Source organism: Caretta caretta, chromosome 6, assembly GCF_965140235.1.
Source record: "Caretta caretta isolate rCarCar2 chromosome 6, rCarCar1.hap1, whole genome shotgun sequence".
Classification (NCBI taxonomy): domain Eukaryota; kingdom Metazoa; phylum Chordata; order Testudines; family Cheloniidae; genus Caretta; species Caretta caretta.
In genome coordinates, this window is record NC_134211.1 from 67,398,396 (window position 1) to 67,420,931 (window position 22,536).

The following is a 22,536-nucleotide window of genomic DNA, read 5'->3' on the forward strand; positions in this document are numbered from 1 at the left end:
CCAACCATGGCCCTCTATCCATCCCCAATGTTTTCACTTCCCTGAGACTTCTCTGTCACCTCCTCTGTTTTTCTGGATACTGCTCCTCTAACCTCACTCCAGTTACCATTCTCCCATTTTCCTCTGGAAAAGTGCCTGTGTGGTCTTTAAAATATCACTACCATCCATGACCTCTTCAGCTCTCATACCCTCTATCTCCTGGCACAGGAACTTAGATTCCCCTTTAAAAATGTGTGTATCTTAACATAGTTTTAAATTTAATCTTATCTCAAATAACTCTTCATTTTATGGTTTTGTGTGGTTTTGGGGATAATTGCAACCTTCTTGTAATGTTTTCTCCCCTTAAATTACTGATCTGTATTCTCCACCGCAACTCCAGTTTAACATGGATTTTACCCAGGAATTATTTGTTTCTGGTGGCTTGCTTGATGTGTTCTGCCCTGTGCAAACATCAGTGGAATCAAGATTCCCTGCCTCAAAGAGCTTCCCGTCTAAGAGAAGTAGACAAAGGGTAGAAGAAAGGGGTACAGTATACAAATGAAATGGGAGATTGATTCTGACAAGAAGTTTTAAAAAGTTAGACATATCTTCAGTTTCTTGCAGTCTGTGAGGGAGCAGAGAACTGGTACAGCAGGGGTTAAAGGAAGCCTGCAGACAATGCCAGGCCTGGAGGGAGGAGAAAAGAAGGGAGATGGGTTCAGTTGGGGGCTGACAGGTGAGGAGGCAGGAACTCTGTTTGCCTGCCTGAAGGGACCGATCAGTGACTTGCCAACCAGCACAGTCACTGGAGGCAAGTATAAGGGGAGCCTGCAGATAAACCCCAACTGCAGGGCAGTTGTACTAGCAGGGCCACGCCCAAACTAAAGAGTAGGAAGTAGCCCAGAGAAACTGGTCTTGACCTCTTCCCCCCACTGGGAGGGAGACCCATCTCCACTGTTTAGGGGTAGAATTACACAGGGCCCTGGCCTGGGACTATGTGAAGAGGGAGGGTCCAGGTCCCCCTACCACTCCTCTGACCAACGATCTAGCCATTAGGCTGCCCAGGCTCAGCAGAAGTGGGTATTCCAGAGGGACTTTAACGCAGAAGTGATAGTGGCCTTTTGGACCAGCTCAGGGAGGTAATTCATTACTTAAGAAGTGACATGGAAGAAAGCATGGCGGCGATTGGGGAGAAAATGGACAAATAATATAGCTATCTTGCTATTAGAGGGTGAAGGAGGTGCAAAAAGAAACCAGGATGTTTAAGAAGGGTGAGAGAGCGAGGACTAGAGTTATCCAGGACCTTGAAGACCGAGACAAGAAGCTTGAACTCGATGGAGTAGAGGAGGAGGAGTTAGGGAAGGGGCTCCGAGATGGATGACATGATCAGAATAATGAATAAAGAATATAATCTTAATGGCTGTATTTTGTATTGATTGGAGGGAGATATGTATATTGGGGAGGTCAGGGTTGAGGAGATTACGGTAATCAAGATGGGATGTGGTGCAGGCCTGGATGGGAATTTTAGTTGTAGGGATAGAAAGAGAAGAATACATGCAGTGAGGCTGAGTTAATAGTGCTGTGAGAACCATGACTCTTTATTTTTTTGACTCTTGTGCAATTAAATTCTCGGTTGTCTTAGGGCTTGTCTTCACTATGGAGGTAAGTTAATCTAATCTTGCATTCAGGTAACAGCTGCCACCACCAGGGTTTGCACTTGGAAATTTTACCTCTTGTCATCCCTCAGTCGGGTCTTTTATTCAAAGGACACTGTCCTTACAAGTGGGGAGCTCGCTGATAAATATGGCAGATGTTCATCAAAGGCCACTGCAGGAAAACCCAGTCTCCACAGCTGCACCCCAGACTTGATTAACAATACCTTACTTCTTTCATTTCAAGTAAACCCAGGGATGAAATAATTTAGAATCCCTTCCTGACACCTTCAGACAGTTCCCAGAACAACCTATCTCCCGCCAGCCCACCTCAACTTTTCCTTCCAGCCATCCTCACCCAGTGGCTGGAATTCAAACAAACATTGCATGGTGGCTCCTAGCAACTGAAAGGGTCTTTACAGAGTCTTAAGATGTTACATCACTGTCTCGGGTCCAGTCACAGGTTTTACTTCCATTATACCACCATACATAAAATAATATTAACTGAACACATTTCCTAACATTCTCCACGCAGCCATCATATTTCAGTTGTGTAAGGAGGAGGCTGGTAGAGTGGGGTTTTCATGTCATTTGGCTGAATGTGGAGAGGGTTGTTGAGGCTGATTTTAATTGATAAAGAAAATGTACATATTGTGTGCCACAGTTTTGGGGGTAACTGCACAGTCTGACCCCTCCTTGATCTGCTTGAGGGATGCTCCTTTAGCCTCTAGTTCAGGCCTCTAGGCCTCCTTTAGTTCAGGCCTCTAGCCATCTCCTCTCTATTGGGTGCGACTCACATCCCTCTCCTTCCAGACAAGGAGTTCAGGCTTTCAGTCCCCCTGAACATCACTTTATCTCAGCAGGTGTGACCTTAGCTCAGCATCTGCCATTTTGCATGCTCTCAAGGGCCATGACCATGTTGTACCGGTGACTAACCAGTTTTCACAAAGCACAGCACATTTATTTTTCTTGGTTCTGCCTCTGCACAGTGGCTGGACTAGATGACCTCTCGAGGTCCCTTCCAGCTCTACATTTCTATGTTTCTATGGAAAGCATTACCGCAAAAATGTAATAAAACAAAACAAAAAAAAGGTCTACATGCACACTAAGGCTTACCAGGTGTCCCGCATTTTCCACATGGGGACTCTGTTAGGTTCCAAACTCTTATAGCAGGGTTTGCCCTCCTGGCTACTATCTTCTGTCAGTTGTTGGATCAAAATGAGGGGTGCTCAGCCAGTCTAGGCTGGCTCTTTATACCTCAAGCTCCTCCTTTGTCTCCCTTGCTTCTTGAATCCAGTATGTACCAACGGTACTTCTTTGAAATTTTTTACTTGTCCCACAGTCAGCAGTAATTAACCTCCATTGATTTTAGTGCCTGGAGCAAGCTTTGTAACTCTCCCCCATGGAGCCAGCCTACAGTCCCTGGCTCACAAATATACAGATAACATTCATAAAGTTGATGTGATAGTTTTAAAGATATTGCTTTTTTCATAATATCTCTTAAACTGTGCATCATTTTTATAACTTTATTTGTTACATCTCCTATGTTTAGTATTTATGAAAACTTCAAACTTATCTAAACAACTTCCATATTTGACAGCTAGCCACATGCCAGGTTTGAAGGTCTAAAGAGCAACCAATTTTAAGTTCTTAGAGCTTAAAAGAAAAGCCGAACAAACACGCACAACTAAGTGCTGTTTTTGTAATTATCTCTCTACTTCTTCTTTTTCAGTGATTGGCTTCCCTAGCTTCCTATGACTGGTATTGGCAAGTTGTCTCTTTATAACTTGGGAACTTTTCCAGGTGGGGAATCAGGTCAGGTTTTAAAAAGAAGGGCATATAGGGCATGCCCAAAGCCCATTTCATAGAATCATAGAATATCAGGGTTGGAAGGGACTTCAAGAGGTCATCTAGTCCAACCCTCTGCTCAAAAGCAGGACCCATCCCCAATTAAATCATCCCAGCCAGGGCTTTGTCAAGCCTGACCTTAAAAACTTCTAAGGAAGGAGATTCCACCACCTCCCTAGGCAACGCATTCCAGTGTTTCACCACCCTCCTAGTGAAAAAGTTTTTCCTAATATCCAACCTAAACCTCCCCCACTGCAACTTGAGACCATTACTCCTTGTCCTGTCCTCTTCCACCACTGAGAATAGTTTAGAACCATCCTCTCTGGAACCACCTCTCAGGTAGTTGAAAGCAGCTATCAAATCCCCCCTCATTCTTCTCTTCTGCAGACTAAACAATCCCAGTTCCCTCAGCCTCTCCTCATAAGTCATGTGTTCCAGATCCCTAATCATTTTTGTTGCCCTTCGCTGGACTCTTTCCAATTTATCCACATCCTTCTTGTAGTGTGGGGCCCAAAACTGGACACAGTACTCCAGATGAGGCCTCACCAATGTCGAATAGAGGGGGACGATCACGTCCCTCGTTTCCGTTGACTTCAGTGGACTTTGGATTTCAGGCCTACAGGCAGATATAGCTCCTAGTCAAACCTACACCCTTATGAAGCCATTGTTAGTTCCCCCTTGTCTATTTTCCCTGTTCATGTTTCATAGACTCCAAGACCAGAAGGGACAATTGTGATCATCCAGTCTGACCTTCTGTATAACATAGGCCATAGAACTTCCCCAAAATAATTCCTAGAGCAGATCTTTTAGAAAAACAACCAATCTTGATTTAAAAATTGTCAGTGATGGAGAATCTACCACGACCCTTGTTAAATTGTTCCAATGGTTAATTACCTTCACTGTCATAAATTTCTGCCTTACTAGTCTGAATTTGTCTAGCTTCAACTTTCAGCCATTGAATCATGTTGTATCTTTCTCGGCTAGATTGAAGAAACTGTTGTTAAATATTTGTTTCCCAGGTAGGTACTTATAGACTGTAATCAAAACACCAGGAACCTTCTCTTTGTTAAGCTAAATAGATTGAGGTCTTTGAGACTATCACTATAAAGTATGTCTTCTAATCCTTTCATCATTCTCATGGCTCTTCTTTGAACCCTCTGCAATTTATCAACATCCTTCTTGAATTGTGGGCACCAGAACTGGAGACATTATTTCAGCAGTGGTTGCACAAGTGCCAAATACGGAGGTAAAATAACTTTTCTACTCCTACTTAAGATTCCCATGTTGATGCATCCCAGGATTGCAGTAGCTTTTTTTCACCATAGCATCAGATTGGGAGCTCATATTCATCTGATTATCCAGCATGACCCCCAAATCTTTTTCAGCGTCATTTTTTCCCAGAATAGAGTCCCCCATCCTGTAAGTATGGCCTACATTCATTGTTCCTAGATGTTCACGTTTACATTTAGGTATATTAAAACACACAGTGTTTGCTTGCGCAATCACTGACCAGTGAACTGTCCTCTTAATTATTTACTACTCACCCACTTTTTGGATCACCTACAAACTTTGAGGATTATTTTGTTTTCTTCTGGTTCATTGATAAAAACGTTAAATGGCGTATGACCAAGAACCAAAACCCTATGGGACTGCACTGGAAACAGCCACTCAAACACAGTTCCTTGTTTATAATTAATTTTAAGCCCTTTCTGTTAGCCAGTTTTTAATCCATTCAATGTGTGCCATATTAATTTTATATTCTAGTTTTTTAATCAAAATATTGTGTGGTACCAAGTCAAATGCCTTACGAAGTCTAAGTATATTATGTGAATGGTATTACCTTTATCAATCAAACTTGTAATCTCATAAAAAAATCAAGTTAGTTTGAAAGCATCTCTTTTCCATAAAGCCATGTTGATTTGCATTAACTATATTACCCTACTTTAATTCTTTATTAATCGAGTCTTGTCTTAGCTGCTCCATTATCTTTTCCAGGATCAATGTCAGGCTTGTAATTACTCAGGTCATCCTGTTTATCCTTTTTAAAAATCGTCACATTAGTTTTCTTTCAGTCTTCTGGAACGTCCTCAGTGCTCCAGGACGGGTTGAAAATCAAAATTAACAGCCCAGCGAGCTCTTTGGCCAAGTCTTTTAAAACCCTTGGACCTGCTGATTTAAAAATGTCCAATCTTTAGTAGTTTCTTCTTAACATCTTTCCGAGATATTAGTGGAATGGATTGCATCATCTGTTTTGTTTCACAAATATAGGACAGAAATATTTATTGAATACTGTGATAGGTTCACACCCCGGAGTGTCACCTGGAACTGGGGTACCACTGAGCCCTCTTACCCACCATCCTGGCCTCCCTCTCACATTGTGCTGCTGTGACAAGCTGCAGACCTGCTCCCAGTCCTACACTTTCTCCAGCACATTCATATGGGTAGGGACACATCCAGCTGCAATTACATGCAGGCTTTCTGACCAGCCACTGCATGAACCAACAATAGAGAGGTTACAGCCAAAATAATTACCAGCTTCCCAACCTAGAACGCCCCCTCCTTCCACTGGAGTATAAGCCCCAAATTATACCGTCTTGTGCTGCAGAGGGGAACTGTACAACATAAGCTCATAGAGTTCGCCCCTCTGTCAATGTGGAGAGGAAATGCAACGGTCTCCTGAGCTAAGATTCCCAAGCACTTCAATCCAAATTTTATGGTTTAGATTAAAACATAAAATAAGTTTATTAATTACAAAAAGATAGATTTTAAGGGATTATAAGTGATAGCAAAAAGATCAAAGCAGATCATCTGGTAAATAAACAACAAAGCAAACTAAGCCTAAGATACTAGAAAGATAGGATATGAATTAGCAAATTCTCACTGTGGCTGATGGTACAAGCAGGTTGCAGATTCTTAAGGCACAAGCTGCACTTGCTTTGCAGCTTGGGAATCCCCAGGTTTTCTTACACACACACACAAGAAATCCCTTTAGCCTGGGTCCAGCACTTTGCCCAGTTCAGACTTTGTTCCTCAGGTGTTTCCAGGAGTCTTCTTGTGTGGGGAGTGAAGAACAACAGATGATGTCACTCCCTGCCTTATATAGCTTTAGCATGTGGTGGGAACCCTTTTGTCCCAAACTCAGTTTGTGGAAAAACACTGACTTCCCAAGATGGAGTCCAGAGTCATGTGGCCTGGTTATATGCCCTTGCCTACCTTGCTGAGTCATAGCAGCCATTACTTACAGGCTGTCTGGAAAGTTCACAGAAGGTTAAGTTCTTCCAGGGTCTTCCATCAGCACTGTCTGGCTTCTTCATTGTTGTACCAAAAAGACTAGTTGTGGGTGCCACCCAGAGTAAGTATGATTGAAATACAGATACATAGTCAATATTCCTAACTTTAGATACAAAAATGATGCATGCGTACAAATAGGATAATCATATTCAGCAAATCTTAACTTTTCCAGTGACCCCTCACATGACCCATCTTGTACAAAATGCATCATAAAAATGCCATAATCATATCATAATATCACTGTGGAGAATATGAGGTGCAATGTCACAAACACTTTTTCCTTTTCCGCATTATTATTGATAATTCTACTATTTCCATCTATAATTGACCAGTGCCATTGTCAGGATTCTTTTTGTTCCTAATATATTTCAAAAAGTCTTCCGTATTGTCCTTAACTCTGCTAGCCATAGATTTATCCTTGTGTCCCTTTTCTTGTCTTATCAACTGTCTACAATTCTTAACATCTGATTTATGTTCATCACTATCAACTTACCATTTCTTCTATTTGTTTATAATTTTCACTGCCTTCTCTTTCCCTCTAAACTAGGTTGGTTTTTTAACCACCACAGCCTTCTTCCTCAATTGTAGGATTGTGATTTTTTTGGGCATCTAGTAAGGTGTTCTTAAATGATTCCCCATCATCAGTCACATTTTTCTGTTTAAATTCTTCCCTCCATCTAATTTGGTTCATAATTGTTTTCAGCTTTTTGAAATTGGTCCTACTAAAGCATCAGCTGACTCGGGCTTGTGGGACTCTGGAGGGGGCTATAAAATTCCAGTGTCAAAATTTGGGCTCAGGCTGGACCCTGGGCTCTGAGATCCTCTGAGAGGTCTAGTTAACCATTTATGCTAAACCATCTGTTCCATCTTGTATTCAGTTGTGACACTAGATTTCCCAGACCTGAGGAAGAGCTCTGTGTAAGCTTGACAGCTTGTCTCTGTCACCAGCAGAAGTGGATCCAATAAGATATTATCTCAACCACCTTGTCTCTCTAGTCATTGTCTAAGGCAGTTTTCTCACCTACAGTCACTTCTGAGCATCACCAGTCCCACGTGGTTAGGGATCCACCATTCATGGAATGCAAAGAGCACTGACCTCTTTGTTGCCTCAGTGATGGATAACAAGATGTCCTTTTGCTGCTGCTTATTTTCCCCACAGTTCCTTGTCTGAAGAGTCAGAATGTCCCTCTGCAGTTCGGACTGTGGTATGTCCTCCAGTGTGTCGACACGATACAGTTTCCTAGTCATCCTGATTACTGGTGTTTACCTTAAATGCAAATGAAAAGCCCAGTGTCTCTGGCATCATGCTAAATTTACATTAGCGACACAGACAAACAGGCAAATCAACATTCCTTTGTCTAGGACAAACTTGTTATCAACTCTGCCCCCAAAACATATTTTGGGAACATATTTCCAGTACACATACATAATTCTCTACACACCATTTGTACATACATCACACAATGATATTTATGAACAGTGTTTCACCCGCTTTCATTTGATACTTCACACAACATTCTTTAAAGATCAGTACTATGACCGCAATGTGTTTAGGTGTAGTGAGTGCGTCAGGCCTGAAAGGAGTTACAGTACAGTGGGCCCTCTGCCAGTTGACATTGAGGGGCTCTTAGGGTCTCACCATCTTGTGCTTTTTCTGTTTTAGGACATTGATCCATAAGCATTCAAGATCATTTTCTTCTGAGTTATCAGTGACTCTGAAACAAGTAATGCCATTTTTGATACAGAGTGCTGCTTCCTCCTCCCTTTCACCCACTCACTCTTTCCTAAATAGGTTATAACCATTGATTTCAACAGTCCAGTTGTGTGACTCATCCCACCAGGTTTCAGTAATACATACTAGATTGATTTTATTCTCATGAGCAATTTCAAGTCCTCTGGTTTGTTATCCAGGCTCTAGCATTGGTGTATGCGCTGTTCAGTTTTTCTTCTCTGTGTCTTTTGGTCCCTTGATTAATTTTGTTCTCAACATCTGATTTTCTGCTGTGTGCTCATATCTTCCTTCTTTTTACCTTGCCTTTTTGTTATTAGTTTGATCTTTAGTCTCCATGATTTCTGTCTGAAAAGTGACCTGTAAAGGACTTTTTTTTTTTTTTTAATTGGAGTTGTCTTTTGGTTTCTGAAGAACTTTTTTTTCTTTTCTTTTCTTTTCTTTTTTTTTCTTTTCGCCTTTTAAAGTACTAGGATTGGTCTTCTCTTTAGTCCTCCCTCTTCCCCCTCTCCCCACAAAGGCTCTTATGCATACATGTTATTCATATGCGTATACATTGTGTACACTAACATTTTAAATGAAAAAGAAAGAGGTGTTGAGTCATTAAAGGGACATGGAAATTTTTAAAAGATTCCCAATGTCTCAGAGCACCATTATGTCCTGATTTGTGTGTGTGTATAACTCCTTATATTTAAGGGGTTTTTTTGTTACTCTGATAATTATAAGGGGCCTTTCTGCAAGGGAGAACAAGCGAGAAGCTAATTGACTAAATACAAAGCACTGTCAAATGAATAAAACAAAGCAGGAAAACAGAAAATATTTGTTTGCTTTTGCGGGAGTTTCTTGTAATCATAGTAGGTACAGCATTTTCATGTGATGGTTGTTCTTTTTTTTTTAATGTCAAGGTGACGGTGTCCCTTTAATAGACTGTTTTACCTAATGTTAACTTGTTAGTGAAGTTAAATAGGTGTTAAAATAGTTATGAGCAGACTGGCTAAAAATCCTTTCCCGTCCAAATTGCTCAGTTTTCAATATTTCATGCCACCTCTATTCATCTGAAAAATAGTCCAAACTCAGTTTTGTTGTGGTGTTTTTTTAAAACAAATCCGTTGCAGGTCGTATTGAAGCCACTGACTTAGCAATACCCTCCTTAATTACAAAAATGAACTGCTGCTTCTATTCAGTAAGCTATGGCATATTATAAATATATGCAAACTGGCCAGAGCACAGGCAGCCAGTAACACGTTTTACTCACAATGATATGCTCTTAGCAAAGAGGAACATAAAGTATTTATTTGATAAAGATTCATGTGACTTATGAAGGTCCCTATCTTGAGATTTTTGGTGTACTTTATCCTTTATAGTAAAGGAGACAGTTGGTGTGGACTGCAAAAAAATGACCTAATAAACCTGTCTGTTGAAAGGTGCTGTGAAGTGAAACTCCCAGAAATTCCATATTGGCATTCCATGTCCTCCTTTTTTGATACTTGATACAGACAGATGTATTGGGGTGGGGTGCTACAGTACATGAGCTGAAAAATACAAGTAAAATTTATGAATAAATCATATTTTATGCATCATCAGATTCTTCCTTCTTGGTAGGAACTTACGTTATTTTAAAAAAATACTCTGCCGTTCTCCATCAGGTTAATCACATACAATAGATCTTGTTAGATCCATCTTCAAATCCTAAAGAGAGACTAATGTGCTGGCTGGATTTCTAGCTGGATGATTTCCACATTCTCAAAATACGTAGATGACATTCAGGATAATGTAGTCAAGTGACCCCAGCAAATAGTGCTGAGAAAAAGATGGCAGCCCTTTTCAGAGCAAAAGTGGTAAAAATGCAATAGGGTATATTTCTTAATGTGACCCCTCCCGCCCCCGGCGCCCTTCTTCACTGCATTCCTACTTTAACAGCTTTGGAACTGTAGGGGTGGAAGGAGATAGTTGTACATAATCAATTAAATCACTGGCTGAAACAAATCTAACTTTTACCATCCAAAGAACAGACTGCCCATTGTGAACTCCAAAGCAGGGGCTGAAAGGCTACCCTCTAATATTGGCTCTGAACGTATCACATGTCAGCTAAATATTCTGTGATGCTTCTTATTTTCTCCTAACACCGGTAAGACAGAAAATATCATAATGCTACTGTATAAACCCATACACCCATCCCTTGAGTACTTCATGCAGTTCTGATTGCCCCATCTCAAAAAAAGGTATATTAAAATAGGAAAAGCAACAGAGAAGGGCAACAAAAATGATTAGGGGTATGGAACAGCTTCCATATGAGGAGAGACTTAAAAGACTGGACCTGTTCAGCTTGGAAAAGAGATGACTGGGGGGGGAGAGAGGACATGTGATAGAGGTCAATAAAATCCTGAATGATGTGGAGAAAGTAAATAAGGAAATATTCTTTATCTCTTCACATAACACAAGAACCAGGGGTCATCCAATGAAATTAATAGGCAGCAGATGTAAAAAAACATAAGGAAATACTTCTTCACACAATGAACAGTCAATATGTGGTACTCGTTGCCAGGGGATGTTGTGAAGGCCCAAAGTATATCTAGGTTCAAAAAAGGATTAGTTAAATTCCGGGAAGATGGGTCCATCGGTGAATAGTAGCCAAGATGATCAGGGATACAACTCAATGCTCCGGGTGTCCCTAAACCTCTGCCTGCTGGCTGGGACTGGTTGATGGGATGGATCACTTGTTAAATTACTCTGTTCTGTTCACTCCCTCTGAAGCATCTGGCACCATTCACTGTTGGAAGACAGCATACTGGTCTAGATAGATTGGTCTGACCCAGTATGGCCATTCTTATGTTCTTTATGAGATTTTGTATTGTTATGGTGTATTGTTGAAATTTTTGTAATATGCCTTATGTTAATATGAGTGGAATTAGGGGAGGAAAGAACTGTGAGCAGTAGTAAAAATCCAAATTTAAAGATGATTTTTTCTAAATTGCGGTGGTTTTATTTTTAATTATTATGCAAAGGTCTTTGCACACAATAGAGAATGCTATACTGGTTCTGTTCAGAGACCCAAGGAACTTTATAAGTGTGTGTATACTCCAAGTATATATTCCTGAAGAAGAAAAAGAGGGCATATTTTTAAAAATTTCACTGTACATTGATATGATTTTGTTAGTTTGTTTTGGGGATTAGGTGCTATTTTATTATATGAGGTATGAATATGTTGGGTATACTGTGGAGTCCTTTCTTTGGCCATCTCTACAATAGGAAATTTTATTAAGTTACTAAAACATTTTAACTAACATGATGGTAAACACTATGTAAAACCTAGTGTAGATGGGGGACAAAGTGGTTTAGCTGATAGTCGTTAACCGTAGGGTCCTCTTATGGTACCACAATGAGCTAACACATTTTTAAACATGACTCTTCTTGTCCACACTAAGGGTGAAATCATGTTTAATATCATGTTAGTTAAAAAGTGGTGGTAACATGATATACTGGTAGTTTCCTACTATGAGAACAATGCATAGAAATATTAATGTATTTTGTTTCCTTTGTCTTTTTTGTCTCCTCTATATGCTTCTTTTTAATGCAGTTGAGGAAGATAGGAGGTGGGGGGTTTGGAGAAATTTATGATGCTCTGGACTTGCTCACGCGGGAAAATGTTGCACTAAAGGTCGAGTCAGCTCAGCAACCAAAGCAAGTCTTGAAAATGGAAGTGGCTGTGTTGAAGAAACTGCAAGGTAAGGTGGTTTCCTTGGTATACCAACAAGCGAGTGTATGGTAGGAGGCTAAGAGTCACAACTGCATTCCCAGTCACTAGGGTCCATGTTCTGCCATCTTTTCCTTATTCTGTAAGTAGTACCATTGAACTCAATGGGGCTAATCAAAGTAAGGGTGAATCTGGCCCTTTGTGTATATTGATTTTCATCAATGGTGAGCAGAGGCTTCTAGTTCTTGGCATATGGGCAGGAAACTCATTCACTTCCAGTATGTGGAAGCTTATGGTGGAGCTGCCCTTACGATCTGAATAGGATAAGAGAAAATTAGCAGAAAGTTTCAATTGTTTTAAAAATCAGAAGTTCTTAATCTCCAATTTTAGCTTCTTTCTGGATCCTGTCTCTTTGTTGACAGGTTTCAGAGTAGCAGCTGTGTTAGTTTGTATTCACAAAAAGAATGCATCCGATGAAGTGAGCTGTAGCTCACGAAAGTTTATGCTCAAATAAATTTGTTAGTCTCTAAGGTGCCACAAGTACTCCTTTTCTTTTTGTCTCTTTGTTGTTAGAGACTCTGCCCTGGGTGTGTGTGTGCGTCTGTGTGTGTGTGTTTTTTGTTTTGTTTTTTAAACTTTGCTTAAGTCTTCCTCTTTGGTTGAGGGCCTCCAGCTGACATCTAGCACAGGAATACTTTCCCCAGTATTTTATAGTTTGTCTTCTCAAAGGGATGGTTTCTCAATGGATTCTGTGATACTAAAGTGGAAACAGCCATAAAGAATATAGATGTGCTCTAATCAGTAAGATACACAGAAGCAATGATATTTAGAATTCTGAAGCACTTTTGAATAGTCAGCAAGTTAGAGCTCAAGTGGTTGAGCATTCAGAACTAGTTTGACTGACTGGTGATTCTTGCATGTTCAATAATTAGGTCACCTCATTAGCTTAACATTCAAACTTTTTCAAGTCAAAAGCAGGTACTGGTACAGAGAGAAATGTAATAGCTTCTCTTTTTATTATTATTCAGAGCTGTGAAGTTTACAATTTTACCTTATTTTTAAACAATACAATTTTCTTTAAGAAAACAGAGAAAACTGAAGACTGCTCCAGTATTAATCTGTGCAGCTGCCAGTCTCTCTCTTGCTGTTTATAGTTTGTTTCTAGATTCATGGTTTGGACAAAACAAAAACTTCAAGACATATGGTGTTATCCAATGCGCTGACAAGGTCACATTGCAAGAGCAATAGCAGCCTCTGCTCCTTATAGATTAGTACACCAAGCACGCTTATGCAATTATACAAATACTTTAACAGGCCATTTCATTCCAAGGGTGGAATTCAGAAGGGGGATTCAGGCACTGCAATATTGAGTGTTGCCATCCCTATCTTTTAGGCACCTATCCAGCTAGTAGAAACCTGAGTTAGGTGCCCAGGCTCTCGATACAATGGAACGGAGAATTAGGCACCTAAGAATGGGATCCACAAAAGCCAGCTGGCTGACTGGGGAGCCACCTAAGCAAGCCAGTAGGAAATAACTAGCAGAGGGGTTTGGCCTAAACCCTGCCATGCAGAGGAAGTTAAGCACCTGTCTCCACTCAGAATTCACAGTCACGAACCCTGTCCTGGAGTTAGGTGCCAAAGCCAGATCAGTACTTCTTTGAGAAACAGAGGGGAGAAGAAGGAGGTGCCCTTATAAATTTTAGCCCAGAAGTTAGAACATTGTAATATTTTTTACTGTAGGGAATCCATAGTATGGATAGACATATAAATACATTACCATTTTTTGAATCCAGATTGATAGGATTACTTTTTGCATGACAGACAAGAAATTAGACAAATGCCAGAAAATATTTTTTCTGTCTAGCTCCTAGCAGCAAGAATCTCCACTCATTTTTCTATCTCTCAGGTTTTCAGACTAAAGTTTTCAAATAGGAAAAAAAGTAAGTAAAATGGACAGAAAGTGGCTATTGGCAAAACAATGTTACAGCTATTTATTGCAGAATATTTTTGTCCTGTCTGCTATGTTTCATGTGCCCCTAGAAAATAGACTTGGGCTACTAATTGCAGGATTCTGATTTTGTTGTTGTTGAACGTTGTCTGTTTGCTGCTGAATTAATACACAAAGGAAGACACAGTCATTGCCTCAACAATGATATTACCATACAGAATGCTCTGGAGGACAGCTCTTAAACGTTTTTTGTTTTTTAAAGATATATTTCATTGATAGATTAATTCTCAGGGGATTTGTGGAAGCTGTAAGCTTTAAGGAGTGCTTTGAAAGAACAGAAGGTGGCAGTTTGGCCTCAATCCAGCAAAACACATAAGCACACGTGTAACTTTAATCACACACATAGTTCAAATAATTTCAGTGAGACTACTCACATGCTTAAAATTACATTTGTTCAGAAGTGCTTTACTGGATCAGGGCCTTGTTGCACAAGAAGTGAGAAACTATTCCAAACACAGAACTTGGCATGGGAAAAAATGAAAATACATGAGAGAAGGTTTCAAAGGGAGTGGTGAGGGAGGAATAGAGAAGTGGGTGAGAAGGGGAATAAGAAGAAATGGAACAGGAATAAGAAGATATGCAGATCCTTGAAGATAGGTGCTAGAAGAGTGCAAAATCAGTATTTTTAATGTTTTATTCTTAGAATTTTTCGGTAATACAATGGGCATGTTTCATACACTACAATAATGAAGTGAAAGTAGTAGTATCATAGGTATAAAGTACCGTAAGTAATGGAGAGCTGCAAAGAAGCTGTTTTATAGTCCTGATCCAGCAAAGCAGTTATGCACATGCTTAAATATGAGTAGTTCTTCAAGTGCTTGCTCATGTCGATTCCAAGTAGGTGTGCGCGTGCCACGTGCACAGTTGTTGGAAGGTTTTTCCCCTAGCGTTACTCGTCGGGTCAGCTGTGGAATCCCGTGGAGTGCACCTTCATGGCGGTGTATATAGGTCCCTGCTGACCCACTGCCTTTTCAGTTCCTTTTTACCACCAGTGACGGTTGTTGGAGCAGCTCCTCTCTTGCTATGGGAAGCAATCCCCTAGTTCAGAGGTGAGCAAACTAAGGCCCGCGGGCCACATCTGGCCCGTGGGACCATCCTGCCTGGCCCTTGAGCTCCCGGCCAGGGAGGCTAGTCCCCAGCCCCTCCCACACTGCCCCCCCTCCTCCCCCGTAGCATCAGCTCACTGTACCGCCCTTGTTCTGGCCCGCTGCTCCTGCTGGGTGGCGGGGCTGCGAGCTCCTGCTGCTCTGAGCGGCGTGGTAAGGGGGCGGGGAGCGGGGGGTGATTGGATAGGCGTGGGAGTCCCGGGGGGCCTGGCAGGGGGTGGGGGTGTGGATAGGGATTGGGTCAGTCAGGGGACAGGGAGCGGGGGGGTTGGATGGGGCGGGGTCCCGGGGGTGGTTGGGGCGGGGGGCTCCGGGAGGGGGCAGTCAGGAGTTCTGAGGGGGGCAGTCGGGGTGGGAAGTGGGAGAGGGTGGATGGGGGGGCAGGTTGTTTGGGGAGGCAGAGCCTTCCCTACCTGGCCTTCCACAGAGTTTTGCGACCCCAATGTGGCCCTCGGGCCAAAATGCAACATTTGGCAAAGCAGCACTGCAGTCAGCCATTCCATGAACACTGACCCTGCCTCCTAGGTGAGGCTTGGGAATCACTCTACTTGGAATCTATATGAGCAAGCACTCGAAGAAGAAAAAATGGTTACCTACGTGTTGTAGCTGTTGTTCTTTGAGATGTGTTGCTCATGTCCATTCCTAGACCCACCCGCCGCCCCTTTGTTGAAGTGTCCGGCAAGAAGGAACTGAGGAGGTGGCGGGTCGGCTGGGACTTAATATAAACCGCAATGAAGGTGCGATTTCAGGGGGCTTCACAGCCGACCCGACAGGTACTGCAAGGGGAAAAACCTTCTGAAGCAGGTGGCGCGCGCGCGCATCTACTTGGAGTGGACATGAGCAACACATCTCAAAGAACAGCAGTTACGAGATGTATGTAACTGTTTTTTCTATTTATGTCAGTGGGACTATACAAGTGCCTAAATTCTTTGCTGAGCCAGGGCCTTAAATGAGTATTTGAAAGGTTTACTGGAGAAAAATCTGTTTGTAGTATAGTTTGTTTTAATATCAAGTAATACATCTAAATTTAGAAACTGGTTCTGGGCTCCAGGACCTGGTTCACTAGATTTCACATATACACTGGACCCTCGCTAGAACACACATCTATATATCGCGAATTTGCATAAAACGCGGTCGTGGCCATGGATCCCAAATTTAATTACTTTAATTGGAATTCATTTTAACGCGGTCCCCGCTATAACGCGATCCGCACCCACGCATGGATCCCAAATCCCGCGTTCTAGCGAGGGTCCGGTGTACATTTATAAATAATGCTCCACAGGAAAGTCCTACCTAATCTCTAGAAAATATAAAAAACTGGAATTACTTATTAAAAGAATAGATCCCTTAAGAGCAATAAGCCTGAAATGTTCACTTTGTTTATTAAAGTTTTAATCCGCACCGTCATATTGTTTCATACTAAACAATGGAAAAACAGAACAAATGACTCAAGACTTCAGTCCTTTTTCCACTTGCCTATTGATTCAAATAGCATATTGTATACACAGTACAGAACACTTCTTAAATCAGATAGAAAAATACCCCAAATTATGGGGACACGGACTTGAGATACTGAGGCAGACTAATGAAGAAAAATGGGAAGAACATTATGATAATATGACTTCCAGTTTTAGTCACACAAAATTCAGAATGATTGTTTATAAATTACTTCAAACATATATTGTACCCCAAAACGTATTGCTTATAAAGGTGAAGAAAACTTTTTTGACTGATGCCAAGTCTCAAGAGGTTCATTAATATGTGTGTCTTGAAAATGCAAATAATACAAGCATTTTGGATAAAAATGAATGGTATGAACATGATAGTGTGACTGAACATCCTCATTGAACCTAAGGTTGGCCTGCCTCCTATGAATCTTCAGAATCCAAAAAGTAAATACAAGAGGACACATCTCTAGGCAAAACACTTCAACACTTTACAGGGAACCCTCAAAATGTCCTGGAATTCATCCTCAAAAATCTCTTTGGACAAACAGTATCAAAAATAGAATTTCCTTAGACATAGCCTACTAAATAGCTTGAGATACTTAATTCAATTCACAGGAAGTGAGGCAATATTTCTTTATGCTCATGGAATACAAGTACTGGAATTCACATCCAAAAATCTCTAGACATGGTGGTTTATATATAACTGTGGTGTATATCAGTAGCTCATCTACAAGAGTCATAATAGTAACATATATGCATTCTTTTTATATTTTGGCTTGATGAGTTTGTCTGACCAGGATACTTGAGACTCAATGCAAAAGTATCGTGGGTTTGGTTTTTGTAAAATAGTAATAGATAGATAGATGTCTGTCTTATATTATCCAGCGTCTCTTCCCATTCTGTCAAGTGAGAAGAATGTAAGCTTAACAAATTTCTGGATAGCTGGTTTGTTTGTTTACAGAATGCTAAAGCAAGCTGTTGGTTAATTTATGCACAGTTCTCTACCTCTAGATTAGTATTAAAATCTATGTGAAAAATAAGCAGCAAAGAACATCTTACTTTGTTTGGGCTTCTGAATTTCAGTGAAACTGTTGTTGAAGCACATGATTACAGTGTTGCTAGCTTTCAATGGTATGTCATTTGACTGATGTTTTGTATTTGCTGTGTGCTAAAGGCCACTGGTGCAAAGTGGTCATGTCCATTTTTAGATCTAGTCTTCCATCATACTCTCAGAATATAAACTGGAATCCTTTCACAATATTATGAAGTGGAAGTTGAGTGTATTAGATTTAACTAGAAGCATTTATGATGCTTGCAAATGATTAAGAACTTGTTTATTTTATTTCCTGTTTTGTGCATACTGCATTGGAGATAGATGCTGGTCTGTAGCATCAATACATTCCCGAACATGCTAGCTGAGCTTCACGCTTGAAAGTAGTATAATATTTGCCATGCACACTGGAAGTATTCATTATTCAAGTGGCAAAGTAACTGTGCTCATTCAACTGGAATGGAAAAGAGATTTTTATGACCTAAAGTTTTAGAATACAGGTTGTCAGGGTTCCTTCCCCACTGTGAACTCTAGGGTACAGATGTGGGGACCGACATGAAAGACCCCCTAAGCTTATTCTTACCAGCTTAAGTTAAAAACTCCCACAGGGTACAAACTTTGCCTTGTCCTTGAACAGTATGCTGCCACCACCAAGCGTTTTAAACAAAGAACAGGGAAAGAGCCCACTTGGAGACGTCTTCCCCCAAAATCATAGAATATCAGGGTTGGAAGGGACCTCAGGAGGTCATCTAGTCCAACCCCCCGCTCAAAGCAGGACCAATCCCCAATTTTTGCCCCGATCCCTAAATGGCCCCCTCAAGGATTGAACTCACAACCCTGGGTTTAGCAGGCCAATGCTCAAACCACTGAGCTATCCCTCCCCCGCAGCCCTACACACCCCCTTTCCTGGGGAGTCTTGAGAATAATATCCTAACCAATTTGTTACAAAATCATCGAAGACCCAAACCCCTGAATCTTGGAACAATGGAAAAATCAGTCAGGTTCTTAAAAGAAGGATTTTATAAAAAAAGAAAGGTAAAAATCATCTCTGTAAAAATCAGGATGGAAAATACTTCACAGGGTATTCAGATTCAAAACACAGAGGATCCCCTTCTGGGCAAAACCTTAGTTTTGAAAACAGGAAATAAACCTCCCTCTTAACACAGGGAAAATTAACATAAAACAAAAGATAAACTAATCCACCTTGCCTGTCTTACCGCAATATTGGAGACTTGGATTAGGGTGGGTTGGAGAAGATGGATTTCTGTCTGGCCTCTCTCAGTCCCAAGAGAGACCAACCACGTAAACAAAGAGCACAAAACAAAAGCTCCCCCCCCCCCCCCACAAGATTTGAAAGTATCTTGTCCCCTTCTTGGTCCTTTGGGTCAGGTGCCAACCAGGTTAGCTGAGCTTCTTAACCCTTTACATGTAACAGGATGTTGCCTCTGGCCAGGAGGGGTTTTATTGCACTATATACAGAAAGGTGGTTACCTTTCCCTTTATATTCATGACACAGCTGGATCAGGATAATATAGGCCTATCTGTCTTTCTGATTTCATTCCTTTTTTCTGATGTCTTTCTAGCTCATTGTCATTGTATCTGTAACCAAGAGATGTGTACAAAGGAAATATGTCCTGAGGTTACGGAACATATTTTCATGAGATGAGTGTGACCTGATCACTTACTGGTGGCGTAGAGATGAGTAGGTAATAGGAGCTGATAGGCTTGTCCATCTTTATATCTTTTTGTTGATTTTTTTAAAAAATATGTTGTCATTTCCACTTGCTTTATTCTGCAGCAAAGAGGGAAGGAGAGGGGAAATGGGAAGGGCACTGCAACCAAGTTTTGTATGGCTCATTATGTGACACTTTTTTACTCATGAGAGAAAGCCATTGATTTTCCCAACTTCCCCAAGGCTCCACCCTGCTCCACCTCTTCCTGTCCCTGCTCCTACCACTCCCTCCCAGCACCTCCTGCATGCTGCTGAACAGCTGTTCCTCGATGTGTAGGAGGCACTGGGAAGGAGGGGGACGAGTTGATCAGTGGGGCTGGTGGCCCCGGACGTGATTCCGCCCCCTCCCCTGAGCATGCCCTGTCCCTGCTCCTCCCTCTCCCTCCCTGTGCCTCCTGCACATCGGGGAACAGCTGTTCCACGGCATGCAGGATCGCTGGGAGGGAGATGGAGGAGTTGATCAGCGGGGCCAGTGGTCCCGAACAGGATTCTGCCCTCTCCCCGCGTGCGCCTCATCCCCGCTCCTTCCACTCCCTCCCAGTGCCTCCTGCACGCCACTGAACAGCTGTCCCCTGTTATGCAGGAGGTTCTGGGAAGTAGGGGGAGGAGTTAATCAGTGGGGTCTGCAGACCCCCTGGAGTACCCTTGTGGACCCCAGTTTGAGAAACGCTGCCCTAGTGGGAATTACTGCAGAGGGAAATGCCAGCTTCTTGTCTTCAGCCCAGCTGGAGGTTTGAGAACCTAGGAGGGCTGTGATGGAGAGCTGATGGTATGAATATCACACACAAAATGACACTTGGCAGTTCTGGAAAGGATGGGACATTTTGAGCTATCTAGAACTGCACATGATGCACTCAAATATGGTGTAAATGGGAGAATGTGACATACCTAGGAGCAATCCAGAACAGTGGGGGCCTCTGTCACCCCTGCCCTGCAAAATTGGGTGCCTTACAATACCTTGCTTAAGTAGCTCCCACCTGGGCTGCTCATGGACAGCCTTCCAGCATGCAGGTCACTCTGAGATGTGTTTATGTAACTGTAGCCTAACAGTCGCACGCTGGGTCTCACCAGCCTTGGTTATACTGCAACGTGACCCCAACATATTCCCAGTTCGGGATTTTTCTCCAGAAATGTATGTCTTGTACTGCCTAGCCCTCTCCTGGATAGTTCAAATATATTATGTCCGTGATTCCTTTAAGGGAATAATACACAACAACTTGCCACCTTAAATGGAGTTATCCAGACACTTTAACTTGAACACAGTAATTAGATAAAACAAGAAAGCAGTTTATTAACTACAAAGAAAGAGATTTTAAGTGAGTACAAGCAATGAGGCATAAAAGTCAGAAATGGCTACAAGAAAATAAAGATAAACATTTCTAGTGCCTAGCTTAACAAACTATGTTCGATTCAATGCAAAGTTTCTCACCACATGCTTCCAACAGCATTACTGACCAAACTTTCAGGTCAGGATCCCTTTCCCACAATCCAATGGCTATTTCCTTTGTCTTCTCACCTGCAGAGAATGAGATGTGCAAGGAGAGAGGTAGAGGGGTCTTCATCTGTTCATTCCTCCTTTTAAGAGTTTCAGTCCGTCTTTGAAAAGCATTTCTGGCTGAAAAACAAGAGAGGGGGTCTGATGGAGGAAGGAGACCTTATGCTGTTTCTTTGCTGAGATGCAAGATCTCTTTGTCCTTGCCTCCCTTTCTTGCCAACGAATGGCCACTTGATAGCTGATGGCCCATCAGCTTTGTTGGCACCTGGACGATATGTCAGCTTGCCCTTAGTCTTTGAGAAACTGGTTGAGTCATGCCCCATACTTATCTGGGAAACACACTTCAGTCATGATTTCAGATTAAGTTCATAACTTTGCACTGGGAGGGTTGGTGGGACTGCCAGGGGCTTCCTACCCGGCTCTGCGTCCCTGCAGCTCCTCGGCAGCGGAGACAGGTGCAAGGGCAGGGGCTCCGCTATTCCCACTGCAAATGCCGGCTGCCGTAGCGCCCATTGGCCAGGAACTGCAGCCAATGGGAGCTGTGGGGGCGGGGCCTGTGGCCATGGCCAGTGCATGGCATGGCATGGCATGGAGACCCCCCACACTCCTAACCAATTTATTTGAGCATAAGCTTTTGTGAGCTACAGCTCACTTCATCAGAAGTAGCTCACGAAAGCTTATGCTCAAATAAATTGGTTAGTCTCTAAGGTGCCACAAGTACTCCTTTTCTTTTTGCGAATACAGACTAACATGGCTGTTACTCTGAAACCTGTCAGTAACAATAAATCTGACCTAGTTTCTTTAGATTATTATGAAGGGCTCCCTGAGCTAGCCAGTAGAGTGAAAAATCACTTTTAAGGTCATCTTCTGTAACCTGTCAATGTGCTTTATTTCTTATACTTAATTTGATTTATGTACAGTGTATTTGCTTTGTATGTTTCTACACATAACCAAAAAAAAAAAAAAGAAGCTATTAACAGCCAGTCCTTTCAAAGTACACCTGTACTCTTGAATGGTCCCAGTGAGTGTACTTAAGACAAGTATTTGTGAAGTTAATGGGATACTGTCAGCTTGAAAAATCACATTTGTCTGAAAATGTTTTAAGTATAGTAGGTACAAATAGCAGCTAAGATTACTGTAATTGTGTTTTGTCATGCATGGAAACAGTAGGGGTTAAATGGCCAATGAGAGTGAAGGGATCTGGTTTTGTTTTCATGATGTGAGTTTAAAAAAAAAATAAATAAAAGTAAAAGACCATTGCCAGTTTAATGGATATGTGCCAAAAGATTACTTTCAGATTTGTATACTGGGACTGCATCTTTAAAACTCTCTTCTAGAGTTTCCAGTGTTCCTCAAATTAGTGACATTTACAAAAGGTGGAATTTGTTTTTCTTCAAAAACAGAGATTTCTGCAGACTTTCCATTTCTCCAGCAGAAAGCCATAGTAGAACCCTGCAGAATTTCCCTTTTCCTTAACAAGCTTTCATTGATCATTCTCTCTGA

General features: G+C 41.7%; 1 protein-coding gene across 2 annotated transcripts in view; it reads left to right on the forward strand.

The window, feature by feature from the left end:
• The window catches only part of TTBK2 (tau tubulin kinase 2), a 227,017-nt gene that overhangs the window by 64,927 nt on the left and 139,554 nt on the right, over nucleotides 1-22,536 (forward strand). For both annotated transcript variants that reach the window (XM_048854904.2, XM_048854906.2), the window contains exon 3: nucleotides 12,077-12,224. In XM_048854904.2, the coding sequence (XP_048710861.1) occupies nucleotides 12,077-12,224 (148 nt within the window). The remainder of the gene's footprint in view (nucleotides 1-12,076; nucleotides 12,225-22,536) is intronic.